The sequence below is a fragment of the Microtus oregoni genome, unplaced genomic scaffold, assembly GCF_018167655.1.
Source record: "Microtus oregoni isolate MIOR12 unplaced genomic scaffold, Mior012 000001F_ref0000356, whole genome shotgun sequence".
NCBI lineage: Eukaryota > Metazoa > Chordata > Mammalia > Rodentia > Cricetidae > Microtus > Microtus oregoni.
The window spans coordinates 36,493,859-36,518,664 of NW_024543060.1; the positions used below are offsets into that span (position 1 = coordinate 36,493,859).

At 45.0% G+C, this 24,806-nt stretch overlaps 1 protein-coding gene across 1 annotated transcript; it reads left to right on the plus strand.

Annotated features, from left to right (window-relative positions):
- The first annotated feature begins 14,984 nt into the window (after window positions 1-14,984).
- Cln5 (CLN5 intracellular trafficking protein) lies at window positions 14,985-23,120 on the plus strand. Its single transcript, XM_041676588.1, has 4 exons — window positions 14,985-15,179; window positions 17,705-17,870; window positions 19,218-19,443; window positions 21,295-23,120. Exons 1-4 carry the CDS (start codon window positions 15,064-15,066, stop codon window positions 21,801-21,803), a joined length of 1,017 nt encoding a protein of 338 aa, XP_041532522.1. The 5' UTR covers window positions 14,985-15,063; the 3' UTR covers window positions 21,804-23,120.
- The last annotated feature ends 1,686 nt before the right edge of the window (window positions 23,121-24,806 follow it).

Genomic DNA, 24,806 nt, shown 5'->3' on the forward strand with positions numbered 1-24,806 from the left:
ACAGTTTTGCACCAGAGGAGATTTAGTTGTTTGCTCTGCTGCTCCATTCGCCCAGCAATGAACAGAGCAGAGTAGAGATATGTGTCTTTGGAAGGAGTCTTGTCCTATAGTCTTGAGAGACCATTTCCACTACCTTCCAGATAACATTCTAGAAACAAACAACACAAGATCTTATGTGTATTCACAAGGGTAAAGTCTGAGTCCTCTGCCATCTGCTTATTATCTCTCCTGAGTAATTATCTGTTAACTCTGGGAACTTCACAGATGTGGAGGGAATTGAACTGGCATGGTGCTGGCTGCAGGTGGAGCAAGCTCTCTGGTCTGGGCCACCGCCTGCCCAGACAGGATAGGTACTGCCAAACCCTTCCTGCAATGGCTGGTTTGAGTGATCAGCAGGTCTAATATTGCCTCTTTTTCTTTCCACTTGTAATCCTGAATTTGTAGCCAAGAATTCCTCTGCTCCAACCCTCTACTAAAGAGATAAAGACAGTCTGATATGGGGCAGGGAAGTAGTCTGGCTTAGGACCCCCAGTTTCACTCTGTTAGCTCTGAAAATTATTTTGAGAAAATTTGACAGGAAAAAGTCATAGATACAATAAAAATGAAAAGGGGAAAGATGTTGATGTGTGAGTAATGAAAATATTAACTATACAACATAGAGATGCCACACTAGCAATTATGGTGAGTGTGCTCTGAATTCCAGGTGTTCAAAGAAAGAATGGGGCTCTTAGCTTCAGATGTTGATTTGCAAGCATCTGTGTGGAAATGTGTTGGGTAGCTGAGAACTTCAGCAGAATACGTCACTCCCCAGTTCATAGGAGGAGAAAAACATAATTGGAAAAATGAGAATCCAAGGGAGGGAAAAAAGAAGGGGAAAATAAATACAAAAAAAAACCCAGGATGTTTGAAAATCACCATATAAAATGATAGAATTTCGAGTTTTATCTACAATTCAAATAAAAAGGTAACAATAAATGTTCCAGCTACTCAAAAACAAAACTGTTAGAACATGGCTTCATTTAAAAAAAAATGCTTAGCACTTTTATTGATGTTTTATTAATCACCCACTTGAAGTACTTAGTAAATTTCTGCTATCGCTGCCATAACTGAGTTTTGGAATACTACCATTACCACTAAAAAAATTCCTTCACATGTATTTGACATAAAGCCCCATGCCTACCTCCCATATTTAGCCCAATATGAGCTTTTAAAATATGGTTTTGTCTTTTCAGCACGTCTCATACAGACAGAGTCCTGTGGTATTTGGTCACGTGTGCTTGGCTTCTGCTAACCTAGTTAAGTGGTTTGAAGCATCTTCCACTTGCTGATCAGTTCTTTATGCCCGTCCTTGCTGGTGTCTTTATAAGGCCTATGGTAGCTTGTGCTTGGAAACCTAGAATCTTCAAGGAAGATGGATAAATGCAAGCCTATCGCTTAAGAATTAACACACCACGGTGAGGACTTAGTACATGCCAAGGGATGTCCCTAGTACAGGTGGAAAGACAATCAATGAAACAGGTCTAACCTGTCCTCATGAGCTAGCGATCTAGTATGACTGGACAAGGAACCCCCTTAGTGCCCATTCTGGTCAGGCTCCACTTCCTGGTTTCCTGTCCAGATGTGTTTGCCAATTTCCAAGGACTGAGCTGTGTTCAGGGTTCAAACTAGGAGAGCCTTCCCTAACACAATTAAAAACAGTAATCCCTGGGCTGTGATACAACCTGGGAAACCTTGGGAATGTGGCTTCCATTTCAACTCAGGCAGGATCCAGAATAGAGCAAGGCTAGGGGGACTCAGAGTAGGGAAAAAGTCAACATCCTTCCAGGGGATGTTGCAAGTGTATGTGGCCTGTGTGGCGTCCTTTCCCGCCCACAGAAACCCACCCACAACTGCTTGTGTTGGAAAATGTTTTGTTCATCCTGTCTTCAGTCGTTGGAAGATGAGAGAATAGAGGGTAGTTGGTGACTCTCTGGACAAAGTCCTTGCAGTAGAACCTGAGGGTGTTTTTTGTTCATAACTTCAGCGTCCGCAGAGAAAGCCAGGCATGCTGGCCTGCACCTGTAATCCCAGTCCTGCATAGACAGAGTGCGGAGGATCATGGGAGCTCACAGGCCAGCCAGTTTAACCAAATCAGTGAGCTGTAGGTTCAGTGAAACTGTCCTGTCTCAGAAATAAGGTGGAGAATAATAGAGAAGGCCAACATCAACCCCTGACCTCCACACACTTACACATGCTCATATGACACATACATAGACAGATGGAAGGAAGGAAAGAGGGGAGAGAGGGAGGGAGGGAGGGAGGGAGAGATGAAATAAAGAAAGAAAGAAAGAAAGAAAGAAGCACATTAACAGTTGACAGAAAGTAAAAATTCAATATATTTCCAAAGCAGTTGGGCTCTTTACAAGATTTAATCAACAATACAAATTCTGAAAGCACAAGCTCGGCTATCCATGGCAACAAGATGCTAAATAGTTCAAGTTTGGTACAAAGTAAAACTACATTCTTAAAAAGAATTTAAGATAACTTCATATCTTGTAAAAACAAAGAACTATATTTATGTGCTAGAATAAAAATATCTTTGAAGATTAATTCTTAGGTTTACGAGATATGCTGTCCTATATATAAAATCAGGAATCTAGGCATCTGGCCCGCAGAGTAGCAGTCTTTGCAAAGTTTGCTCAGATCAACCCAATGCAATGAACAGAAATCCTCAAAAATTTTCTGTAACAAGAAATTTCACTGGGTTCTCCTCATCCCACCTCTCTCCAGCTTTGTGAGATTTAACATTGTATTTTAACCATAGTGCATAAGAAGACTTCAACGACAGTGTCCCATGGCGACAGTGTCCCATGGCGACAGTGTCCCATGGCGACAGTGTCCCATGGCGCCTCCTATTTTCCTTTTCCTTAAGAATCCCTCTTGGAATGTAGTCTCACTTCCCCATGCAGAGAGCAGCAAAGGAGACTGAAGCCTCTGTCACTGCCTTGGCAGCTCCAGGCTAGTGCTGAAAGCAAGGAGTTCTCTGCAGAGTCACCGGTATTGAGACCGCGTCCAAAGTTCAAGGAAGCTGGAGTCTGGCGCCAGCAGAGGATGGCGATAGCAGCAACCGACATACCCCTTCACTCAGGTAAAGGGAAGGTAGGCAGGGCACCCTGCTTTTTCCTCCCATCTTGGACTGCCCCACCTAGGGGATCTCCTCTGGAAATGCCCTCACAAAGGTTTGTCTCCCAGAGGATTTTAAAGTTTACAAAACCAACCACCCCATAATGAGTTCCAATTCTCATTATGGGATATATTCAGAGTGTCTTCACATTGTAAGAACGAGACTCTAAATTAATTTTAAAATTCCTCATTTTGGGGGGAAAATGTTTAACTACAAGACTAGGTGTAAGCAGCACACACCTTTAATCCCAGCACTTGAGAGGCAGTGGCAGGTGGATCTCCGTGAGTTCAAGGCCAGCCTGGTCTACACGGTAAATCCTGGGCCGTCCAGTGCTATGTGATAAGATCCTGCCTCCAGTAAAGAGAATAAGTGAATAAACAAGTGGAAAAATCTGAAACACATAACCCTTTTATCTGAGGAAATGACATCACTGATCAAGAAGTGATTCTTGTGCTAAAAGGGAAAATGCAAACTCTCTGTGTGATTTCCAAAGCCTGAAGGCTTCAAAGTGTGGCCTTCATCTCGCCACCACTTGTCACCACGTACATGGCAGCATGCATCCTCGGAAGCTGGCTTTGGAAACCAGGAGAAACCAGGGGTCTACAGAATGGAGCACTAGGGGATCGGAAAGCATTAATGTTGCCTTCCATCCGAGAGTTGACTGGTCTCAGGTGTGGCCCAGGTGCCACACGTTTTTAAAGGGTCCCAATTGGTTCTCAAGTGCAGCAAAGTCTAAGCAACAAACAGAGCTGGGCTGGGCATGCAGCACTTTCCATAAGACGGTTTCAAGATTAGTGAGCGTCGATTAGAAGGAATATTTCACCTCACCGCTTTAGGCTAACTCACCAGGTATAACAACAACATCAGCAAGCACAGTGAAGTTAAAGACTGCCACATCGTGTCCCTGCATCCCCACGGGCTCTCTTGACACTTTCCTCCCACACATGTCTCTCCCTCTCTCTCTCTCTTTTTTTAATTTTAATTTTTAAAGATTAATAATTAATTATTAATTAATAAATAATTATTAATAATTAATAAATAAAGTTATTTATTATGTACACAGTACAATGATTCTCTAGCTTGGAAGATGACTTGGCAGTTAAGAACTTACTGCAAGCATGGAGACCAGATTTCAGATGCCCAGAAACTTACGTAAATGTCAAGTGAGTGAGCATGGCAGCCTACCTGTAATCCCTGCCCCAAAATGGGGAAACGGGGTCCTGTTGGCAAGGCAGCTAACAATATAGCCATATGGGCAAGCTCTAGGTTTGATTGACAGACTCTCCTAAGAGAGCCTCTCTGCTGGTGCAAGGAATTCCAATCAGCCAGAGTAATCCAAATTAAATGCCCGTGTTTTATAGATGGCGGTCCAGGGTAGCCAGGAGCAAGGCAGAAGGAAGACAGAGGGAGCACAAACCCAAAACCCAAAACCCAAAACCACGTGTTCCTTTGTTGGGGCACAAGCCTAAATACCCAGTGGGAGGGGTCAGCGCTTGGCAGGCTGGGAGTTGGAGTCCAAGCACTTGGCAGGCTGGGATGACTCTTCCAACTCAGTATTACTTCTATCTTAATAAATAAGATGGAAGAGCCACTGAAGATGATTGCTGATATCAACTTTGGGCCTTGATATACATGGACACGTATATGTATGCAAAGAAATCATGGAATTTATTCCAAATCAGTAATTCAGCACACAGAAAAGAACTGAACATGTTAACATGTGCAGGTCTCCTGGATCCCTTAGGAAGTTCTGAAGCAATGACTGCATTTTAATCAACAGCAAATAAGCTCGTACTTCCTACTTCCTCTAGACCTTAATTGGGGCTCAGAGCTGCAGGACACTTCTCCAGCCACCCGGATGTTAATGGCTCTGTCCTGAACAGCTGTGTAGACCCCAGTCTAACTCTGATGCTCCTTAAGAGACATTTTCTTACCTAGGCTTTAGATAAAGAGAGCTGACATCTGTGGCCAACTTGGTCACTAATCAGTAATGACCACCTGGGGAAACCCAGCCAGAAAATGGAGTAAAGATGTTGAAAAGCATTTTTAAGTTAATATTTAAAGGCACAGTTCAGCCTTTACACTATAGCAGTACCTCTAAAGGCTTAATACACAGTTAAGTGAATGTGTCCCAGGAGAGTTATGCATTATATACAGAGCAATTAAAATCAGACTCACACAGGCATTTGGTTTTTTTTATACATTTATTAGTTTAATAAATTTATTTATTTATTTATTTATTTATTTATTTTACATCCTGGCCACAGTTTCCCCTCCCTCCTCTCCTTCCAGCCCATCCCCCCACCTCCTTTCTGCCCCTCCCCTATTCACTCCTCCTCCGTTTCTATTCAGAAAAAGGCAGGCCTCCCGTAGATGTCAACAAAACATGGCATATTAAGTTGCATTAAGAATAAACCTTGCATTAAGTCTGGGCAAGGAAACCCAGTATGAGGAGCAGGGTCCCAAAGCCAGCAAAAAAGTCAGAGACAGACTCTGCTTCCACTGTTAGGAGTCCCACAAGAAGACCAAGCCACACACTTCCGTTGTTGGTGGGAGTGAAAACTTGTAAACAGTCACTTTGGAAGTCGGTGTGGTCGTTTCTCAGAAAACTGGGAAATGATCTACCTCAAGACTCAGCTATACAACTCTTGATTATATACCCAAAGGATGCTCAATCATAGCACAAGGACGCTTGCTCAGTTATGTTCATAGCAGCTTTATTTGTCATAGCCAGAACCTGGAAACAACCTAGATGTCCCTTACCTGAGGAATGGATGAAGGAAACGTACAGTTACACAATGAAGTATTACTCAGCTGTTAAAAACAAAGACACCAGGAAATTTGAAGACAAATGGATGGAGCTAGAAAAAAAGGATCATCCTGAATGAGGCAACCCAGGCTGAGGAAGACAGCATGTGATGTACTCACTCATTAGTGGATATTAGCTTAACATGAAGGACAATATGATAGAATCCACAGGCCCAGAGAGACTAGGTAACAAGGAGGTTTATGAGGGGATGTCCCTGGGTATTAGCTTAACATAAAGGACAATATGATAGAATCCACAGACCCAGAGAGACTAGGTAACAAGGAGGTTTATGAGGGGATGTCCCTGGGTATTAGCTTAACATAAAGGACAATATGATAGAACCCACTGACCCAGAGAGACTAGGTAACAAGGATGTTTATGAGGGGATGTCCCTGGGTATTAGCTTAACATAAAGGACAATATGATAGAATCCACAGACCCAGAGAGACTAGGTAACAAGGAGGTTTATGAGGGGATGTCCCTGGGAGGGGAAACAGAAGAGATTTCATTAGTGAACAGAAGGTGGGTAAGGATGTGAGCATGAACGATGAGATTCCGGCAGGGGGTAGAGTACTGAAAGAGACTACTGGAAAGAGGAGAGGAATTTCAGGTTAAAACCTGGAGCAAGGGAATCTCCAGGAATCTATGAGGAGGACCCCAGCTAAGAGTCCTTGTAATAGCGGATATGTAGCCTGAACTGGCCATCTCCTACGAACAGATTGGTGCCTAGACCGTGGTGTCCTCAAAGAGGCTTCAGCCACCAACTGATGGAAACAGATGCTGACCACAGCCCAACATTAGACGGAGTCTGGAGCATCCTGCAGAAGAAGAGGGGGCAGGATTGTAGGAGACAGAGGGGTCAAGGACACCACAAGAAATTCACAGCATCTACTAACCTGGGCTCATAGGGGCTCACAGAGACTTAACCGACAACCAGGGACTGACCTGGGCAGGGTGATAGCTATGGATCTCTTTGCATTCTTCTACATGCCGGCATCCAGTTATGCCAGCACCATTTGTTGAAGATACTTTCTTTTTTCCATTGTATATTTTTGTGGCTTCTTTGTTGAAAATCTGGTATCTATAGGTTAATACAGGTGTTATACCCACATCTGTGGTAGCATTAATCCCAAGGAAACTTACAAACATGCTCTAGCATAAGTGAACCTTGAAGACAATGAAAGAAGCTAAACACCGAAGAAAATACAGTGCATGGATCTGTTTATGAATTACCCAGAAGAGGCAAACATATGCAGACAGAATGTAGAGTAGATGTGCCCAGAGGCTGACACAGAAAATACAAAGTTATCCCTTAATGAATGCAATTTCATCTGGAGCCAATGAGAAACTTCTGGAGCTGGGTGATGAAGATGGTGGGTCCACATTGTAGTCCGCTGGATCTTACACACTCAAAACAGCTACAGTTGTAAGCTCTGTGCTATGTGTATTTCACTACAAAGAAGAAATAGAAGAAGGAATAGAAAGAAGAGAAAAAGGCCTTGGCAGAGAGGAGCAGAGGATTTTGTCTCATCGGCTGCTGCAGGGAGATGTGCCAGAGACTCATTTCCCTCCTGTTTGCGCTTATACTAACATGGTCTCCTTTCTACCCACTTTTCCACAAAAGCTCAGTTATCACGGGGAGTGGGCAGTGGGCCAAGTGTCGGCTACAGTCAACGAGACAAAAATGGCGGAGAAAAATAAAAGATGTGGGGGAACTGCAGCAGGTCCACCTTACCCCTCACCTTCAGAATCCAATGGCCAAGTCACAATCCAGCCTCCCTAGCTGCATCATCAGCACCATCCTAGCTCCTGACTCCTCACTGCCACGCTCGCTCGAAAGCCCCAGAAGCCACCAGGTAGGAGCTGGGCTGCAGCAGAGCAACATCCCAAAATCCACTTCTGACAGCTGCTTCTGCAGCTGTGCTGGGGCTCGCCCCCTCGCAGTGGCTGGGCCTGCCTAGCTACAGACAGCAAAGCTCTCTGAGTTCCCCCTTCTGCTTAAGAAGGGTCAGGTAAGCCCTGCAGAACCTATAGAGCCTGCCATTTTCCCTTCTGATGATAGAGGGCGCCAGAGAATCATAAACTAGTTTTCAATAACGGCATGGGTTGGGAAGGATAATCATTAAAAGAAACAGCAAAGGACAGAGACAGAGACCCACATTGGAGCACCTGACAGAAATTTCATGGTCCAAATCAGGAGCAGAAGGAGAGAGAGCATGAGCAAGGAACTCAGGACCGAGAGGGGTGCACCCACACACTGAGACAATGGGGATCTTCTATCGGGAACTCACCAAGGCCAGCTGGCCTGGGTCTGAAAAAGCCTGGGATAAAACCGGACTCGCTGAACATACTGAGAACTCAAGATCAGTGGCAAGGGGTTTTTGATCACACTGCACGTACTGGCTTTGTGGGAGCCTAGGCAGTTTGGATGGATGCTCACCTTACTAGACCTGGATGGAGGTGGGTGGTCCTTGGACTTCCCACAGGGCAGGGAACCCTGATTGCTCTTTGGGCTGAAGAGGGAGGGGGACTTGATTGGGGGAGGGGGAGGGAAATGGGAGGCAGTGGCGGGGAAGAGACAGAAATCTTTAATAAATAAATAAATAAATAAGAAACAGCAAAGGAAATAAATGGATTCTCTTCTTTGTAGGACTAGTAGATGGTAACTTCCACGAAACTTATTTCCAAAAAGATATCAATATTGATATACGATCATTTTCTACAATAAAATTTTGAACTGCTCAAGTTCTAAAGCTGTAACTTGAAGTATTTTTAACAAAGAATACTGAGTAGGCAGCTCTGTTTCATCTGCACCAGAACAGGAGGGCAAAGAATGCCTTGGGATTCTTGTAACCTTCTGTCTTGATATAGCCCAGACTGTCACTAAAGGTTGTGAGAAAGTCGTTTTGACCAGGATAGAAGCTGAGCTCCATATTTGTACGCTGTCTCGCAGTGCAGAAATTTCAGAGTTCCTTATACATAGCCTCATTTTCTCATATGACGACCGGAAAGAAATAGTAACAAATGGATTTACGCTGCATTTTGTTTTGTTTGTCTAGAACAAGTTGTGTTTCTTCTATACACAAAATATCTGAAAGAAATTTGATTTTATTATTAAAGAATAAGATCTGAAATCTCCAGTAACACCTGCTTCTATTACTGGATCATTAAATTATTAGCCCCGTCTTCCAGTGCATATTTTCAGTGATCTTACGTTTCCCGTGTTTAGCAACACCCTGAATCTACATCCAAGCAGAAGTCTACCTTGGCCTGCTCAGAATCAGGAGAGGAATGCGGCACACCTGGAAGACTGCCTCTGGCCTTTGGCCTAACAGGATACTTACAGGGCCGAACACTGTGTCAGAGGTCCAGATTAGAAAAGAGACGCCCACGTGACAACCGTAGCAAGCAGAAGGAAGAGCTTGTGTCAATGAACATTGTTAGTAAAAGCAGGATAAAAATTCTGAGTTAAGGAAATGCGCCTGGTCTGGTCCTGAGCATCGGATGTAAGGTCTGTCTCCATCTCTGCCTGATGATGTCATACTCAGAATGTGCTCATGTCTCCCAGCCAGTGTTCCCTGGGTTTGTCGCAGGGCACGACTGTATAGCAAATATCATCTCTGTCCAAACCTTGTCACTAACAGACTTTTGCTCAGTGAATGGTTTGTGCTCGTCATTTTCTTTGATATGGGTAGTTAAGATGGGGTGCTGCTTAGTGGTAAATCTCTTAAGTTCAGGAAACTGTGTGGTGGACTTTCAGAACCAGTATGTGTATTGAAACTCAATTTTAAGTTAAATTTAATAGATTATACCAGTGAATTTTGTCTGAAGATATATCTACAAATTTGACTTAAAATCTACTTGGCTTTCATTACTGAATCATAACCAGGACAGCATTCCATCTAAAATAGATTTAATGGCATGGCACAAAGATTAGCTTTTGTAAGGTAACTTGGGTAAAAGAAAACAGAAATCCCAAAAGTGGGTTGGGTAACATCAGGTTACTTTGTAAGAGTTCAAGCAGAGGATGTATTGATTACTGTGTTGCTATGACAATATAACTAACAAAATCAGCTAAGGAAGGAGGTTTAGGGTGACTCAGGTTTGAGGTTATCATCCCTGATGGTGTTGTGCGCAGTAGGTAGGGACCCCAAAAGTCCACCAGGGTGAATGACTCACCAAAATGCAAAAGCAAGGTTTAATTATGTGTGAATTACAAGCTGGCAGGGACCTGTCAGTGCAGCAATAGCAAGAGAAGGTATTCTGCCTTTTAGAGGGCATTATTTAAAGGCAAAAGCCAGGAAAGTTACATTAGCAGGGTGTGGGGTGACGGGCTCAATACTGATTGACTCGTTCCTAGGGACTTTTCGGAAGTTTTATTTTCAAACCTCACCTGTTGCTTGTCAAGTTTTCTTATCGGCTGACCTTCAGGTGAGGACATTCTGTGGTTACCTGTACTTTCCAGATGGCTACCCTGTTACTTTTGCCCCTACCTGTTTCTGAGGACTGGAATGTCTTACAGGAAATAGCTTACACAAGACACAAGATGGAGGCAGAGGACAAAATGGGTGGGTCTTCTGTCTGGAGACACTCTCAAGACGTGGTTTATGTAAACATTCTTTACCTCAAGATTTGTAAGTTTATTGGATATGGTTAAAAATCTATAAAAATCTATGAGATAAGTTAACTTAAAACTAGGAACACTGGGAGTTGATAGCTAAAAATCTCTGCATGAGTAGTTTGAAAGGCATCATGGTGTTATTCCATCTTGGGGCATAAGCAACACAGGGGTTGCCACCATCTTTAGGCAGTCACATGACTGGTGGCCATCTTTGCTAGGATTGGAGGTAAATATCATGTGATTTCACCACTATCCTGATTAAAGTTGACCGTGTAGGGTGGGCCTTCTAAGTAGGCAACAATGTATCTGCATGATTGTTATGATATGGTGAGAGGAACCTTGGCAGGTTGGATCCAAGAAGCCCCATGGCGGGTGAGAGACAGACACTCCATGTAGATCACACTCACAGGGAGAATTTTATTGGGGGGTAAGGGAGCATCGGGAGAGAGAAGGAATTAAGATTCACACCAGGCATACTTACTCATTGCCAGTCAGCCTGGAATAACCCCTTGTTGCCTGTCCAAAAGCCTGGAACTTGAGACTATAGACCAGTACAAGACTTGAGGGAAGCGAACAAGAGGGTCGAATCCATTTATCCAACTGTTCCCAATCCCTATACCTTTCAAAGCTTATTACTACTAAAGCATAAACTTTACACTGTGTTGGACTTCAAAGATGCATTCGTCTCCATCCCTCCCTCTTCAAAATTAAGTCAGGCCATCTTTGCATCTGACCCTAAACTGGGGATATCAGTACAACCAGCCTGGACCAAACTGTCTCAAGGGTTCGAAAGCTCTGCCACCATCTTCAGTGAAGCGCTCAAGCAGGATTTAAATCTCTTCCATAGTGAGTACCCTGAGATAACCTTACTTCAATATGAAGATGATTTGTTATTGGCTGCTAAGGATGAGGAGGACTATCTGTGAGCCACCAAAGGCCTTTAGGAAACCCTAGCCCAGTCAAGCTATATAGTTTGTGAAATGAAAGTACAAATTCACTCACCCTCAGTTACTGACTAGGGATAAGAACTGAGAGAAGGGAAAAGACTGTTGTCCCAGGTCCACATAGCAGCCATTTTGCAGATCCCAAGCCCAACCACCAAGAAACGAGTTAGGGAATTTCTCGGAACTGGTGGATGTTACCATCTTTGGACACCTGAGTTTGCTTGAAATCCCAAACCCTGTACTCTGCTACAGCCAGGGTCAATGCCCCTTTGGAATGGACTGAGGAACATGAATAGGCCTTTAAGAACTTAAAAGAGGCCCTGGTACAGCCCCTGTATTAACTCTCCCTGATATCTCCAAGCCCTTTCACCAATATGTCCATGAAAGAAAGGGCATTGCCAAGGGGGTCCTGACTCAGGCCCTGGGTCCCTAGGAAAGGTTGATAGCTTAAGTCTCTTTGAGAAGAGACTGGATCCTGAGCATCTGGAAGGTCTCCTTGTTTAAGAGCCAGCACAGCCACTGTGATTCTCATAAAAGAAGCCGAAAAGCTCACGTTGAAACAGATGCTAACGGTAACAGCTCCACAGGCCATGGAAGCCCTGCTGAAAGATGCCGCCAACAGGTGGGTGTCCAAAGCCTGTCTGGCCCAGAACCAAGCCCTTCTTTTAGATAAGGACAGACTGACTTTTGATAAATCCTTAGCCATTAATCCTGCCACCCCGGTGCTTGATGGCAACCCTTAGAAACCCATCCATGGCTGCCTGGTGATGCTGTATGTCATCTGGGGTATGTGACCTGACCAGACAGACGTTCATCTTACCAGAAATACAGATCTCCATAGTGACGGCAGCAGCTTCATTCAGGAGGGAACCACGTCTGCAGAGCTGGCAGTGATCACAGGCCAGAAGGAGGTCATTTGGGCACAAGCCTTGCCCAACGGTGCATCTGCCCAGAAAGCAGAAATAATTGCTCTGGCACAGGCTTTAAGATGGACTGAAGGGGAAAAAATGAACATCTACACAGACAGCCATGTGCTTTTGCCACATGTTCATGAGCAGATATATGAACAGAGTGGCTTACTCACCTCAGAGGGAAAGACTATTAAAAATAAATATTAAATTGTCCAGTTGCTAGAGGCCATCTGGCTACCAACTGAACTATCCATTATTCCCTGACCAGGACAGCAAAAAGAAAAAAGCCCCCAAACTCAGAGTAACAACCATGCAGCTCTAGCTGTCAAAGAGGCTGTTTTTGGGAGCCCAGACCCCAGATTGTCCTAGAACCACTGCTGAGCCTCCACTCTGTCTTGATGAAGATGCTCTTGAGTATGACCCAGAAGAGATGAAAGCCACATTCTGACTTGGAGGCTTGAGGGGCCCTAATGGATGCTGGGGAGCTTGCCTGATGGAAGAATATGGCTACTAGCTTTGCGTCACCTAAGATCTAAGGACTCCTCTCCCCTCATGTCTACCTGGACACTGAGAAAAACTTCAGAGCATTTCAGACCACTGCCTGACCTGTACCCAAGTAAATGTGAAGAAGGACATGCTTCCTCCAGGCCGACAAAGTCAAGGTATAGTACCCAGGGAATTGTGGGAAATGAACTTCACTGAAGTCAAGCCAGGACTGCTGGCGTTTGTTGATATATCACGGGCTGGTTAGAGACCTTTCTGTCCCGAATGTAAATGGCCAAAATGGTACCTATGAAATTCGTATAAATTATTCCCATATTTGGCCTCTTCGTATCTCTGGGGTCCAACAATGGCTTGGCCTTCACTGCCAAGTTATCGCGATAGCTCTCTAAGGCTCTTAATATAAATTGGAAACTCCGTTGTATGTATCATCCTGGGAGAGGTAGAGAGGATGAAAAGAACATTACAGGAGATTTTAAACTAAATCTTCTCTTGAAGTTACTGGTGGTAACATGGCTGACCTCTTGCCTTACGCCCTTCTCAGAGTCCTATGTACCCCAGACAGAGACAAGTTGACCACATATGAAATAGTCCTCCTCCTGTGACCCCTCGGGTATGCGCCTAGGTGCCGTACTGTTATCAGATTGCCCACTCCAATCTCTGAGTCCTTAAAAGGATTGAGGATTGCAATCAGCTTTCGGTAAGATTCTCAGGTCCAGGCGGCTCAGCATACTGGGCACCGCCCACCTGATCACGCTTTCCAACCCGGAAATGCTGTTGGTTTTTGTCCACTGCTTCAAACCTACCGGCTTGAATCTAAATGGAAAGGACCTTACTTTGTGCTTTCCAGGTGCCTACTGCTATCAAAACTGCTGATATTTCTGCCTGAGTTTATCGCTCACACCTCAAGATTGTCACCTGAGAAACCCACGGAAGAGGAGCCCAACCTCCAGAGGTGGAAAGTGACTGAAAAAGGACCGTTAAAAATCAAACTTTCCAAGGTTTGGCTGTCTAACTCAACTTTGTGTAAAAAGTTAACGAGAAAACTCTTGTGTGAGAAGAGATCCCTCGATTCCTGGGCTTTAAAAAAGATATTTGTATGGAATAGGAGCTTCTTATGAAAAATACGCAAGGATTACAGGGGACAAAATAGCACATCCCCCACTAATGTTCTAAAAGCTGTGGCTGGTGTTCCCGTTGATAATGTCTTTTTCCTCCAGTGTCTGTTTGACTGGCCCTTTGGGCTAAAATGGCCCTCTGCCTTCATTGGCCCTCTGATACTATATCCACTTGTTATCCCAATCGGGCCCTGTGCCCTCCAATGTCTCACTAACCTGATCGATCACCTGTCAGATAAAACAGTTCTAGAATCATTGCTGCTCGAAGACATTATTATTCTTGTCATTGGGATTAAGAGTGTATACAAGCACCATAAACCTGAGGAGATCATTCCGTTTTCGTTAATAAAATTTCCTTGGCTCTTGCTTTAAAATGTGGTTGGAAAATTAGTGCATCAAGATTCCGTATTCCATAGAACCCTTTTGCAACCTGGAGCCCCTTCGGAAAATAATGATTCATGTGTTCATCGAATTATAAATGAGAGAGTAAAGATTAGCTTGGACTTCACAGATTTGCCTGGCTAGTCGTCATCCTGAAACAAAAGTCAGATAAAATCAGTCTGAGAACTTCTAGGAAGTAGTATCTCTCTCCAACCCTAGTCATAATGGCATCCTGCTCTTTCAGTCATTGAGAAACTTTGTCTCCTAAACTTCACAGACTTGGGTTTTTCTTTTGGAAACTCTATCAGCAAGGATGAAACATCTCCAACCTTTGACAGGCGCCTCTCCGAGAATGAGCCTCACACCACAACGCTGCTTGGAGTGAGGTTCGCATTGCCAACCCCAAGCTTCTTCCGGGAGGACAAAGCATTTGCCTTGGCTTCCGGCGCACGCGCGGTGGCGCCGAGGTGCTCCGGCCAGGCCCGGCCAGAAGAGGCGTCACGCGCTTTGAGGTCACGCGCCCGCCCACGCGCGCTCCCGTCTGTTCTGTCGCGGTGGCGCGCACGCTAGACCGACGCGGGCCCGGGAGCCACGGGGGATCTCGGGGGGCCGTGCATGGCGCGCGCAGGGCGACGCGGAGCGGACTGGCGCTGGGCGCTGGCGCTGCTCGGGCTGGCGGCGACTCTGGGCGCATCCCCGACTTCGGGGCACCGCTGGCCCGTGCCCTACAAGTGAGTGAGGCGGAAGGGGATTTGGCCGGGACTTGGAGGGTGCAGAGCGACCCCGGGACGTGCTTGGGGACCCGGGCACAGAGCAACACTGGGGACGCAATTCCTAGCTAGTTGGAAGCTGAGGGGTCCTCACCGATTCTGGGCAGTCCCGAGTCCTGGGAGGAATGGAGAGTGACATTACTACACTGAGTGGCTTTTCGGTACAACCGACTGACTCGGAGAGCAGGTTAAAACACGGTTGGCATACTAAATTTATTTCCTGCTTTATTACCAGCGTTTTTGCATAATATTTGCAGAATTTACAGGGAGGTCGCTTTTTCAGGTGTGCCTCGGATTTCCCAGTCTTACTGCTCTAAATTCCAGACTTGGGGAAACTTCCTCCTTGGGACAAACAGGATCACCTCGCCGGTCCACTTCTACCTGGAGGTGCAGACTCTGGACCTGAGAAACTGATTGGAGTCTTTGACCTAGCTGAGTTTCGACAGCCCGTGGGAGGGGACTTGTTAGGGGAGAGAGAGAGTATGGACATCAAGAAGTGGAAGGAACCGTGGAAGGAACCACAGCTTCTGAAAACAAATGGTTTTGCATAAGAGTGAGCACGGTGAAGGATGGCATAGTCTGCCAGGGAGTTCCTGGTTCTGCGTCCATCCTTAGATCGGATCTGTTTGACCAGCCCCTCCTCTCCTCGGTGTGGTCTTAGGAAAATTACTCCGTATCTTCATGCTCACATGCCCTTAACCAAAAAGAGGAAATGATAGCAGCACTATCATTGGCAGGATCATCTCCAGTGAAAACCAACTGTTGCCAGACTTAAATATCTGTGTGTTCTGTACATGAACTGGTTCTGCTTAATGTATGTAAAGAAAAAGTTTAGGTCCGAAACTGACTTTTATGAAAACATTCACAAGAAATAAAAACTAAATATCCAATAAAACAAGGAAGAGGCTGTAAATCTGAAAGTATTTTATTTCACACCAGGAGGAGGCCGACTGATTTTTGCTTCCAAACAAGCCCCAACTTGACACACCCTCCTGGCCACGGGCATATTTACCTTTATGAAAATTTCACTTGAGTTAGACCTATAAACTTACCCTTGACCTAAACTAGATTTTTCTGTGGGTAATGAAGCTATATGTTTGTTAAGCCAGCTAAAAAAGTTTTTGTTCCTGTTTTCAGACTGTAATAAAATACTCTGCCTTTGTGATCTGGGTGTTCTTCCTCCTGTGTCTGCTCCAGTGCAGCCAGGCCTGGGAGGTGACTCTGGACCAAGTGTGCTTCTCCTGACTCGACTCTGCCTGAATTTGAGCCCCCCCCCCCCCCCCCCCGTGACTCTTCTAACTTGTACAGTTAAGGGTCTATTTTGGTCTCTTCATTCCGATCAGATCTGCTTTTTTAAATCCCCGAACTTATTCAGGGCACAAGGTCCCCATGTCAGGGGCTGTAGGATGTCATTTCATACTTCCCATGACAGACTTGTTAGACCCTTCCTGCTCTTATCTTGAGGTATGGATTCTAGTCTGCCACTGCTGGAATTTCAGTGGTTCTCAACCTGGGGGTCACAACGCCTTTAGTAGGGTTGGATGGCCCTTTTTCAGGGATCTCATTATTAGATATCCTACATATCACAATTCATAACAGTAGCAAAATTAGCTATGAAGTAGCAATGAAATAATTTTATTGTTGTAGGTCCCCACAGTATGAGGTCATGGAAGGTTGAGAACCCCTGAGCTATTTCCTATCTTATAATTCTCTTTCCCTTTCTGGCCTCGCTTTCTTTCCCGGTGCCTTCTCCTAATAGCACCATGCATCCCAACGGTTGGAACTGATTTCTTCCTCCATTGTGCTTAGGTCTCTGTTTCCTTAGCTCACTTCTTACCACAGCTACCGCCTGACTTAATGTCTTCCAAGCCCCAGCTCCGAGCTTGGTGAGGAAGGGAACAGGGTTGTAATTTTTGTTCCCCTTCTCAGTATAGTCCTGTAAATGGCAGTTCCTCGGGAAATGTTAGTTGAATGATTAATTTTAAATGCCAAATCTGCTTTATGATTTGATATTTAACACATCATTGGGAATGTATATATGAAAACAAGTAAAATGCACATTTATATTTAGTTTATATGGTCTAAGCTTTAAATATTTTCCCTAAACAATATTGAAGACAGAGGAGATGGCTCAGTGCCCACAGCATAATCCCCAGGCCATGAGCTTGGATTCTCTGAACTGAAACCAGCATGAACTGAAACCAGCATGGCAGTGCATACCTGTAACCCTAGCCTATGGAGGGAGAGGCAGAGGCAGGCAGATTCTTGAAGCTCATTGGCTGCCCAGTCTAGTGTAATCAAGGTGTAACGTCAAGGAAAGACACCTGGACATGTGCACATACTACATGTAACACGCCCGCAACACACACACACACACACACACACACACACACACACACACACACAGAGCACTGAAGCAAGCCTGGAAGGAAACTTGGGGTTCTGATGTGTTTAAGATCTAACGTGGCGGTTCTCTTCCTCGCTAGACGCTTCGCTTTCCGTCCGAAGCCAGACCCCTACTGTCAAGCTAAGTACACCTTCTGTCCCACCGGCTCAACCATCCCACTTATGAAGGACAATGACATCATCAAAGTCTTAAGACTACAAACCCCTGTTTGGGAATTTAAATATGGAGACCTCCTGGGACACTTTGTAAGAATGCATCTTGATCTTGTAACTTTGCTTAAGTAATTTAGTTATTATTTAACTTAAATGAGTAATCATGTTTATTGATATACTTTGTATCTATAGTTTTTGTGTGTGTGTGTGTGTGTACTATTCACAAGCATGAAGTGGCTGAAGGCGCATGTTGGATGTCACTCGTCATATTACTCCCTTGAGACAGGGTCTCTCACTGTCTGTAGCTTGAATTTTCGTCTAAACGGCCTGGCCAGTGAGCTTGTCTCCTCCCCTCAAGCAAACAGACAAAAGTGGAGATTCCTGGGTACTAGGGATTTAACTTGTGTCTAGCAAGCACTCTTACCTATTCAGCCATCTCTCCCTCCCATGACAGACTTCTTAGCACCTTTCAATTGGTAGTCAGAAAGAGTCACCATTGCATCTGCATGATGCTGCACACCTGTAATCCCAGCACGTGGAAGGTCCAAGCAAGAGAATCACTATTTCAGAGTCAGTCGGGGCTACACAATAAGACTGTCTCAAAAACAAAGCAGAAGTTCCAGCGAGTAACCAGTGTCTTGGCCTTAACATGTTTTGTTATGAAGGATCTTGTAATGGACCCCAGGCCTTAGCACAACTCCATGTTAGAGGCACCAAGACACCATTCTGACCTAAGAGCCTAGCGTGTAGACCCCAACACCTGCCCAAAAGAAAACAAAGACCCAGTCTGTCATAGTCCATAGTTCTGGGACAGTCCCTAAATGTACAGACCTTGCTTTTTGACTTACGTAGCTCCATTTATTGCTCATGGTTCTTGTTAAGTTTGTTAACCAGGATATGTTTTTGTTCATAAAAAGCCAAGTTGGTCAGGCTCATGACGACACAACTTGAGTAAGTTCCCTATGTAGCCCTAGGGTCTGCGAACAATGACTTTGTTTCTGTTGGCTCTAAGAGGACATGTGTTCTCAGGAGGAGTCACATGGCAACAAAGTAAGCTTCCCTACTGTCCCCAGCTCCTGGGAATGAGAGAAGGGCAAGGCAGCAGGAATCAGGTCTCTAAGCCCTGCTGTGAGCCCTTTCCCAGCTGACAATCACCCTGGGAGGTAGGTGCACACTTTCCTGGAATATTCATGATGGCTTTTTTTGCTTACTGTAAGCTGTGAGAACATTCCCCAGGTCTTCAGATAGCTCACATCCTTACTAAAACGAGCCCTAGCTTGCCAAAACCAGTGGTTTGAGGGGCTGCGGGGTCACCGCAAGGATAGTGACAGAAGTTGTTCTCCATGGTGTGCGTTTTCTGTGTACCAGTCTCTCCTAGTAGGCGTCCTGAGCCCGTGGTTACTCCAGAGACGCGCTTACACCTGCGTTATCTCTACACAGAAAATTATGCACGATGCTATTGGATTCAGGAACGCAATGACGGGCAAGAACTACACAATGGAGTGGTATGAGCTTTTTCAGCTTGGCAACTGCACATTTCCACACCTTCGGCCTGAAACGGATGCTCCGTTCTGGTGTAACCAAGGAGCAGCCTGCTTTTATGAAGGAATTGATGACAGACACTGGAAGGAGAATGGGACATTAGCTCTAGTCGCGACCATATCCGGTAAGTTTCAGAAATGGAGCACAGGTGGACGATCGCATCGGTATGCAAGCGGGAGGTTTCATGCTCGGCCTCATGGTGGTCATTGTAGTCTGTGCTTCTGGTGCCACCCACCGTGGAGCAAATGGGTCCGGATGCAGAGCTTTGCTAGGAGATGTATGGCTCATCTGCTCTGTCCACGAGAGACATAAGGAAACAAATGCTCTGTATAGCTAAATTGAAGTCCCCAGAAACAACAGTTAGGGAATCCATAAAATGCCCCATTGGGAAGTCCTCTTAACTATATCTGAAAAAAATAGGGGCTATAAATTATTTGTACATGGGGAAACATTAAGGGCTTGCTTCCTCTGGGTCTGGCCTTGTTCTGAATGCCACACTTAGAGCATGTCACTTACCAGAGTCAGACTCCTGAGAGAATCGTTACTGTTTCCTCCATTGTGCAGATAGGGAACCTGAGGTAAGATTAAAGTTACCCAAGCGTAGTGACGGGACTCTAGCTCCGACAGGAAAGCCCTCCTGCTCATTCTCTTAAGCATTTTGGTACACTGCCTCCGTGATATATGTGTTGTGATACGTCTCCCGTCCTCTTGCGTGATGTCTGCGTGCTCATCTGGAAAGCTGATGACACCACTGTAGTTTTGCATTCGCCACATTCTGCAATGTTGATTGCTTTATCATGGGAACTTTTTTGTCAGGAGCTACTTATGTGACCTTGCCTCACATTTACCTTACTGGCCCATTGCCTCTTGTGAAGAATTTGGGGTCTGCTTGCACTACGTGTAAACCTACTATGTGCATGGCGTTGTCCACAAAAGCAGGGTGCTGAAATGAGAGCGTTATTCGTGATGCTGATTATCCCATAAGCCCCAGGACTCGAGGAACCAATCAGTGTCTGTTGGTTAGTTTCTACACAACAATTTAAGGTGCGCTAACACATAATTCAGTGGCAGAGGGTAAGACCTCGCCCTTGGGTTTTACAGGTAAGGAAGTGTTAACAGGTGAGTTCAGTCAGTGACTTGACTGACACTTTCAGTCACAGAGCTGGATGGAACAGGCCACGCCTACAGCTGAGGTCTTTTAAGTATAACCCACAGTCTTCTAACACAATCACTGCTTTTCTAGTCTTTCCTACTTCCTAATTCACCTGACGAAAACCCATCTCTTTCAGCAGATGAGTGCTTTCTGTCTTACATCCCAAGCTAATTCACACCTTCCTTCCTCCTCACATAACCTGAGAATCATAGTAAGTAGTGACCGCTCTTCTGTAAAATGCTTCCATCTGCTAGAATTTGAAGCTTGTAAATTCAGTTTTGCCTATGACTAATCCTGTCTCATGACTTTCTCTGGATGTTATGACATAGTGTTTGCAAAGCCTGCTTTACCACGTTACTAAGGACCATGCTTCCAACTCTAAAGCAGACATTAAGCCTAGGCAGGAGCTGCACCTCAGCCGCCAGGCCCTACTAAGCATCCCACACTTCTTGCCAGTTTATCTGTTTGCCCTTCTCTCTTGTTCTTACAGTGTCTTTCTTTGTCTTTCGCCTTTCCTGCTTCAATTCTTGCTTCCCTTTTCTCGTTTGCTTCTGAACCCAAGACTTGCCAAAAAGAAAGAGATAGCTACTGCCTAGCTTTAATAACTGCAGAATTTTAAGAGTCCCCTTTATATCTTATCCCCATTGTATCTTGTATTTGCAACTCAAAGGCCTTGAAGGCTAGAAGAGGATGTAGCTACGCCTGCATTCCTGCTGTGGGATACAGGTTTTGAAGTCTAAGTATTTCTTATTCATTCATCCTGGTCTTTATCGGGTCTCAGCACATTTTGTAAGCAGTTTATTTTGTTGCCTTTTCCACCAGGAAACACATTTAACAAGCTGGCGGAGTGGGTGAAGCAGGACAATGACACGGGGATCTATTATGAGACATGGACTGTCCGGGCCAGCCCCGGAAAAGGGGCGGAGACATGGTTTGAATCGTACGACTGTTCGAAATTTGTGTTAAGGACTTACGAGAAACTGGCTGAATTCGGAGCAGAATTCAAGAAGATAGAAACAAACTATACAAGAATATTTCTTTACAGCGGAGAACCTGCTTACCTGGGAAACGAAACTTCTATTTTTGGGCCAAAAGGAAACAAGACTCTTGCTTCCGTCATAAAAAAATTTTATAACCTCTTCAAACCACACTTGTCAACGAGACAATTTCTGTTGAATCTCTTGAAAATTTTTGATACAGTGATTATGCACAGAGAGTTCTATCTGTTTTATAACTTTGAATATTGGTTCTTACCAATGAAATTCCCCTTCATCAAAATAACATACGAGGAAATCCCTCTGCCTAGCAGACGCCCACTTCCTGACCTGTGAGGCTTGCGGTCCATGGCTCTCTCCAGCCACCTACACCCATTTCAGGGGTGTCTTTACTTTTGTGTCTTTATTCTCTTCTCCTCGGGGCAGGAAGGTGAAGTGCTCACAGTTGGAGGTGCAGTGTACTGACAGTTCAAGACTCTTGGAAAGAAGTGGAAGCCATAATTGTACAGGCCAAAGTGAATGTGTTAAGATCTCAATATTATTGGGAATTGGTTGATACCAGCTGTGGAGTTCACTGATCCAGTGCTGACATTTTTCTATTGCAGCAGTGCTGTTTCTTTGTCTAAGGGCTTCCTGATCATCTAAAGAATAGCTCTTGTTACAGCTATTGCAACTCTGGGGTCCAGGTCTGTCTGCTTTCTAGTCACATAACCTCGAAGACCGGTTTGGACCCATTGCTGGAGCAGTGCCTCTGGACACAGGAAATACGGTGTGTGAAAGAGCAGATTTTCTGGGCAGCGTTTGAGAATGGCTAGCAACTAACTGGCTGTTGTGACAGAAGCAACTTAACATCTCCAGATTTGTGTCCTTGCCTCAAGTGATTTATCAGCCGGGAATAGGAAGATTGCAGACACCCATGTTGGCATAGGAAGGGCACACTGAATGCATACATGGTCTCAGAGGACTGTTGGGATTGAAAGAACACAAGCTGTCCAGTTTAGACTGCAGGCTGTCAGTTCCTGTCTCGTAATCACTGGGACTTTGAGCTGACAGACAATACTGTCTGCTTCAGCAGTTTTCCAGTACAGGCCATGGAAGTACCTGGCTGCAGACATGGCTGGGCGAAATGTACTTCTGACTTCTTGTGTGAGCCCTCTGGTTCTTCACCCATTAGCAAGGCTAGCACAGTGAAGAGGGTACGCTTTCTTGGAAAGGATGGGATTTTGTCGAGGACCTTTAATTCATTATGCTTGTACTACGGGCATTAGACAAGCTCTCAAGGTCCCGTGTTTATCAGTTGAACCCACCTTTTTTCTTTTGTTCTTCTCTCCTACTCATAAAAACACACCAGCACAATAATGGAAAAAGAGTCTGTGTAATATGCAAATGTGCCAGTTATTCAATTCACCTACTGTTTGAGTGCTTCTTGAGAGGTCAGTACACTATTGTGAGCTGTCATAGAAAGCCTCCTCATACAGATCTGCTGGCCCAGATGCGTTAAGTCAAGGCTTAGAGAGGTCAAGTGAACCCGGAACTGTGTTTTCTCTCAGGTTAAATGAATGGATGCACAGACACTTTTCAGCAGTGTATCTGTGCACTAGGTGTTACCAGTCTGTCGTTCCTGTTCAGTCTAATAAAAACAAAAGACAAAAACCGAGGCTTCGACTTTGTATCTTTGACCCTGTTTGTCTAGGAATTTACTCTTTATTGTTTACAAGTATAAGCCTCAGAAAGCCAAGGTGACTCCAGATAATTGGAATCACAATTGGATGACTATCACAAAGAGGGAACCGTTTCCCACTGCCACCAGTTTATCTTCTCATTACCGTGCCTAAACCAAACCAAAATGTGGCCTCTTTGACCTGATCACCTTCAGAATGTGGTGTAAGAGAGAACCTATTCACATTACCACTATCTAGTGGCCAGACTTAGGCAACACTAACTTACACCAGATTGAGTTATCTGGAAAAGTTAGTATTTCCCAGCAGCCCAGAGGTGATAAGCAAAGAGTTTTGTACCAAGCACGTCCTTTTAAATCAGACTTTGGTTTGTAGCACAGCGGGCAGGGAACATACACATGGAATGTGACTTTTCAAATGAGATTCTACTGTGTTAAAAAGCATGCCGGGTCTTTGACTGTGGAGCTTAGTAAATGAAGAAAGCCTGTGATAGGCGTAATTCCCGTGATCTCCCAAGTGCTTGTCAGCTGTGAAATGTATTTGTAAGGTGGAGGACAACTTCGAGGCAGAGATGATTCAGAAAATTCTTGGAAATAGTAGTAGAGAAACCAAAATATGGGGACAATGGGGTGTCTCTGATTTTGAAGGCGGCTTTCTGTACTGCTTTGGGGTGGGCTTCAAAACTGCAGGTGTCTGAAGCTGGTGGCCACAGGAAACGTCTGAGCCAGTGGCCTCTGAGTTCGTGGGTGCAAATCCAAAGAATGCAGTTCATAGGCAACAAGAGCATGGGTTCAGAAAGCAGTTTTGTTACCAACTCACAGGTGGGAGCTTAAAAAGAGGCAGAGCTGTGTAGCCATGCAGATTCTGGGAAATGGGAGAGCTGGAACTGTTGCTCATCTAGGGGCTTTTTATTGAATTCGCAGCAGAAATGAGCACGAGGGGATGGACTAGACAGATGGCCCCATCATCAGAAGGTCCAGGCTGCTCGGCATAGACTCCAGACAGGCACGCCCACCAGGGAGAGAGATGGGCCTCCCTTCTGGTGTCTGGCTTTGGCAAGGACACAGCTGTGCAGAGGGCCAAGGACAGTTTCAGATTTTAAGCCAAGGAAAATATTTCCTTCGGGGGGGGGGGTCTCCTACCCTAAACTGCCTGGCCAGTTTCACTCTCCTGCTCTCATCAAAGAACAGGTCTACAAATTAAATTCTGTGGCCGTTTGGTGTATGATGTGTTTCTGTCAGTTCGAGTTACAAATGTGTAGTATTTCTTTTTAGAAAATCTCTGTGTTAAAGCCGAATATTAGGGATTCAGAGTAAATGTATCTAGCCCATTATAAGGTAAATATCTATTACTGCAGATAGAAGAAAACAGCTAAAAGGTGCAATAACTACTATCAGCACTCAGAAGTACTCAATAACGGTTCCTTAAAAGAATCAGAAGGAAAAAAATGACAGGTCTCTAATACCTGGGTCAAAGTGCTGAGACTTCACAGTTTAGTGCTCAGCCCTCAGCAGGACATCTGTCGTTCCTTCCAAGGGTCAGCCGGCGTCATGGACGAGGTGGCAGAAACAACTCACTAGCTAGAGGATGGCAAGGGCTATGAAATGCTGCCACCTGGGGAGGCCATGGCTCCTGCATCCAGGAACTCACAGCATCTGTG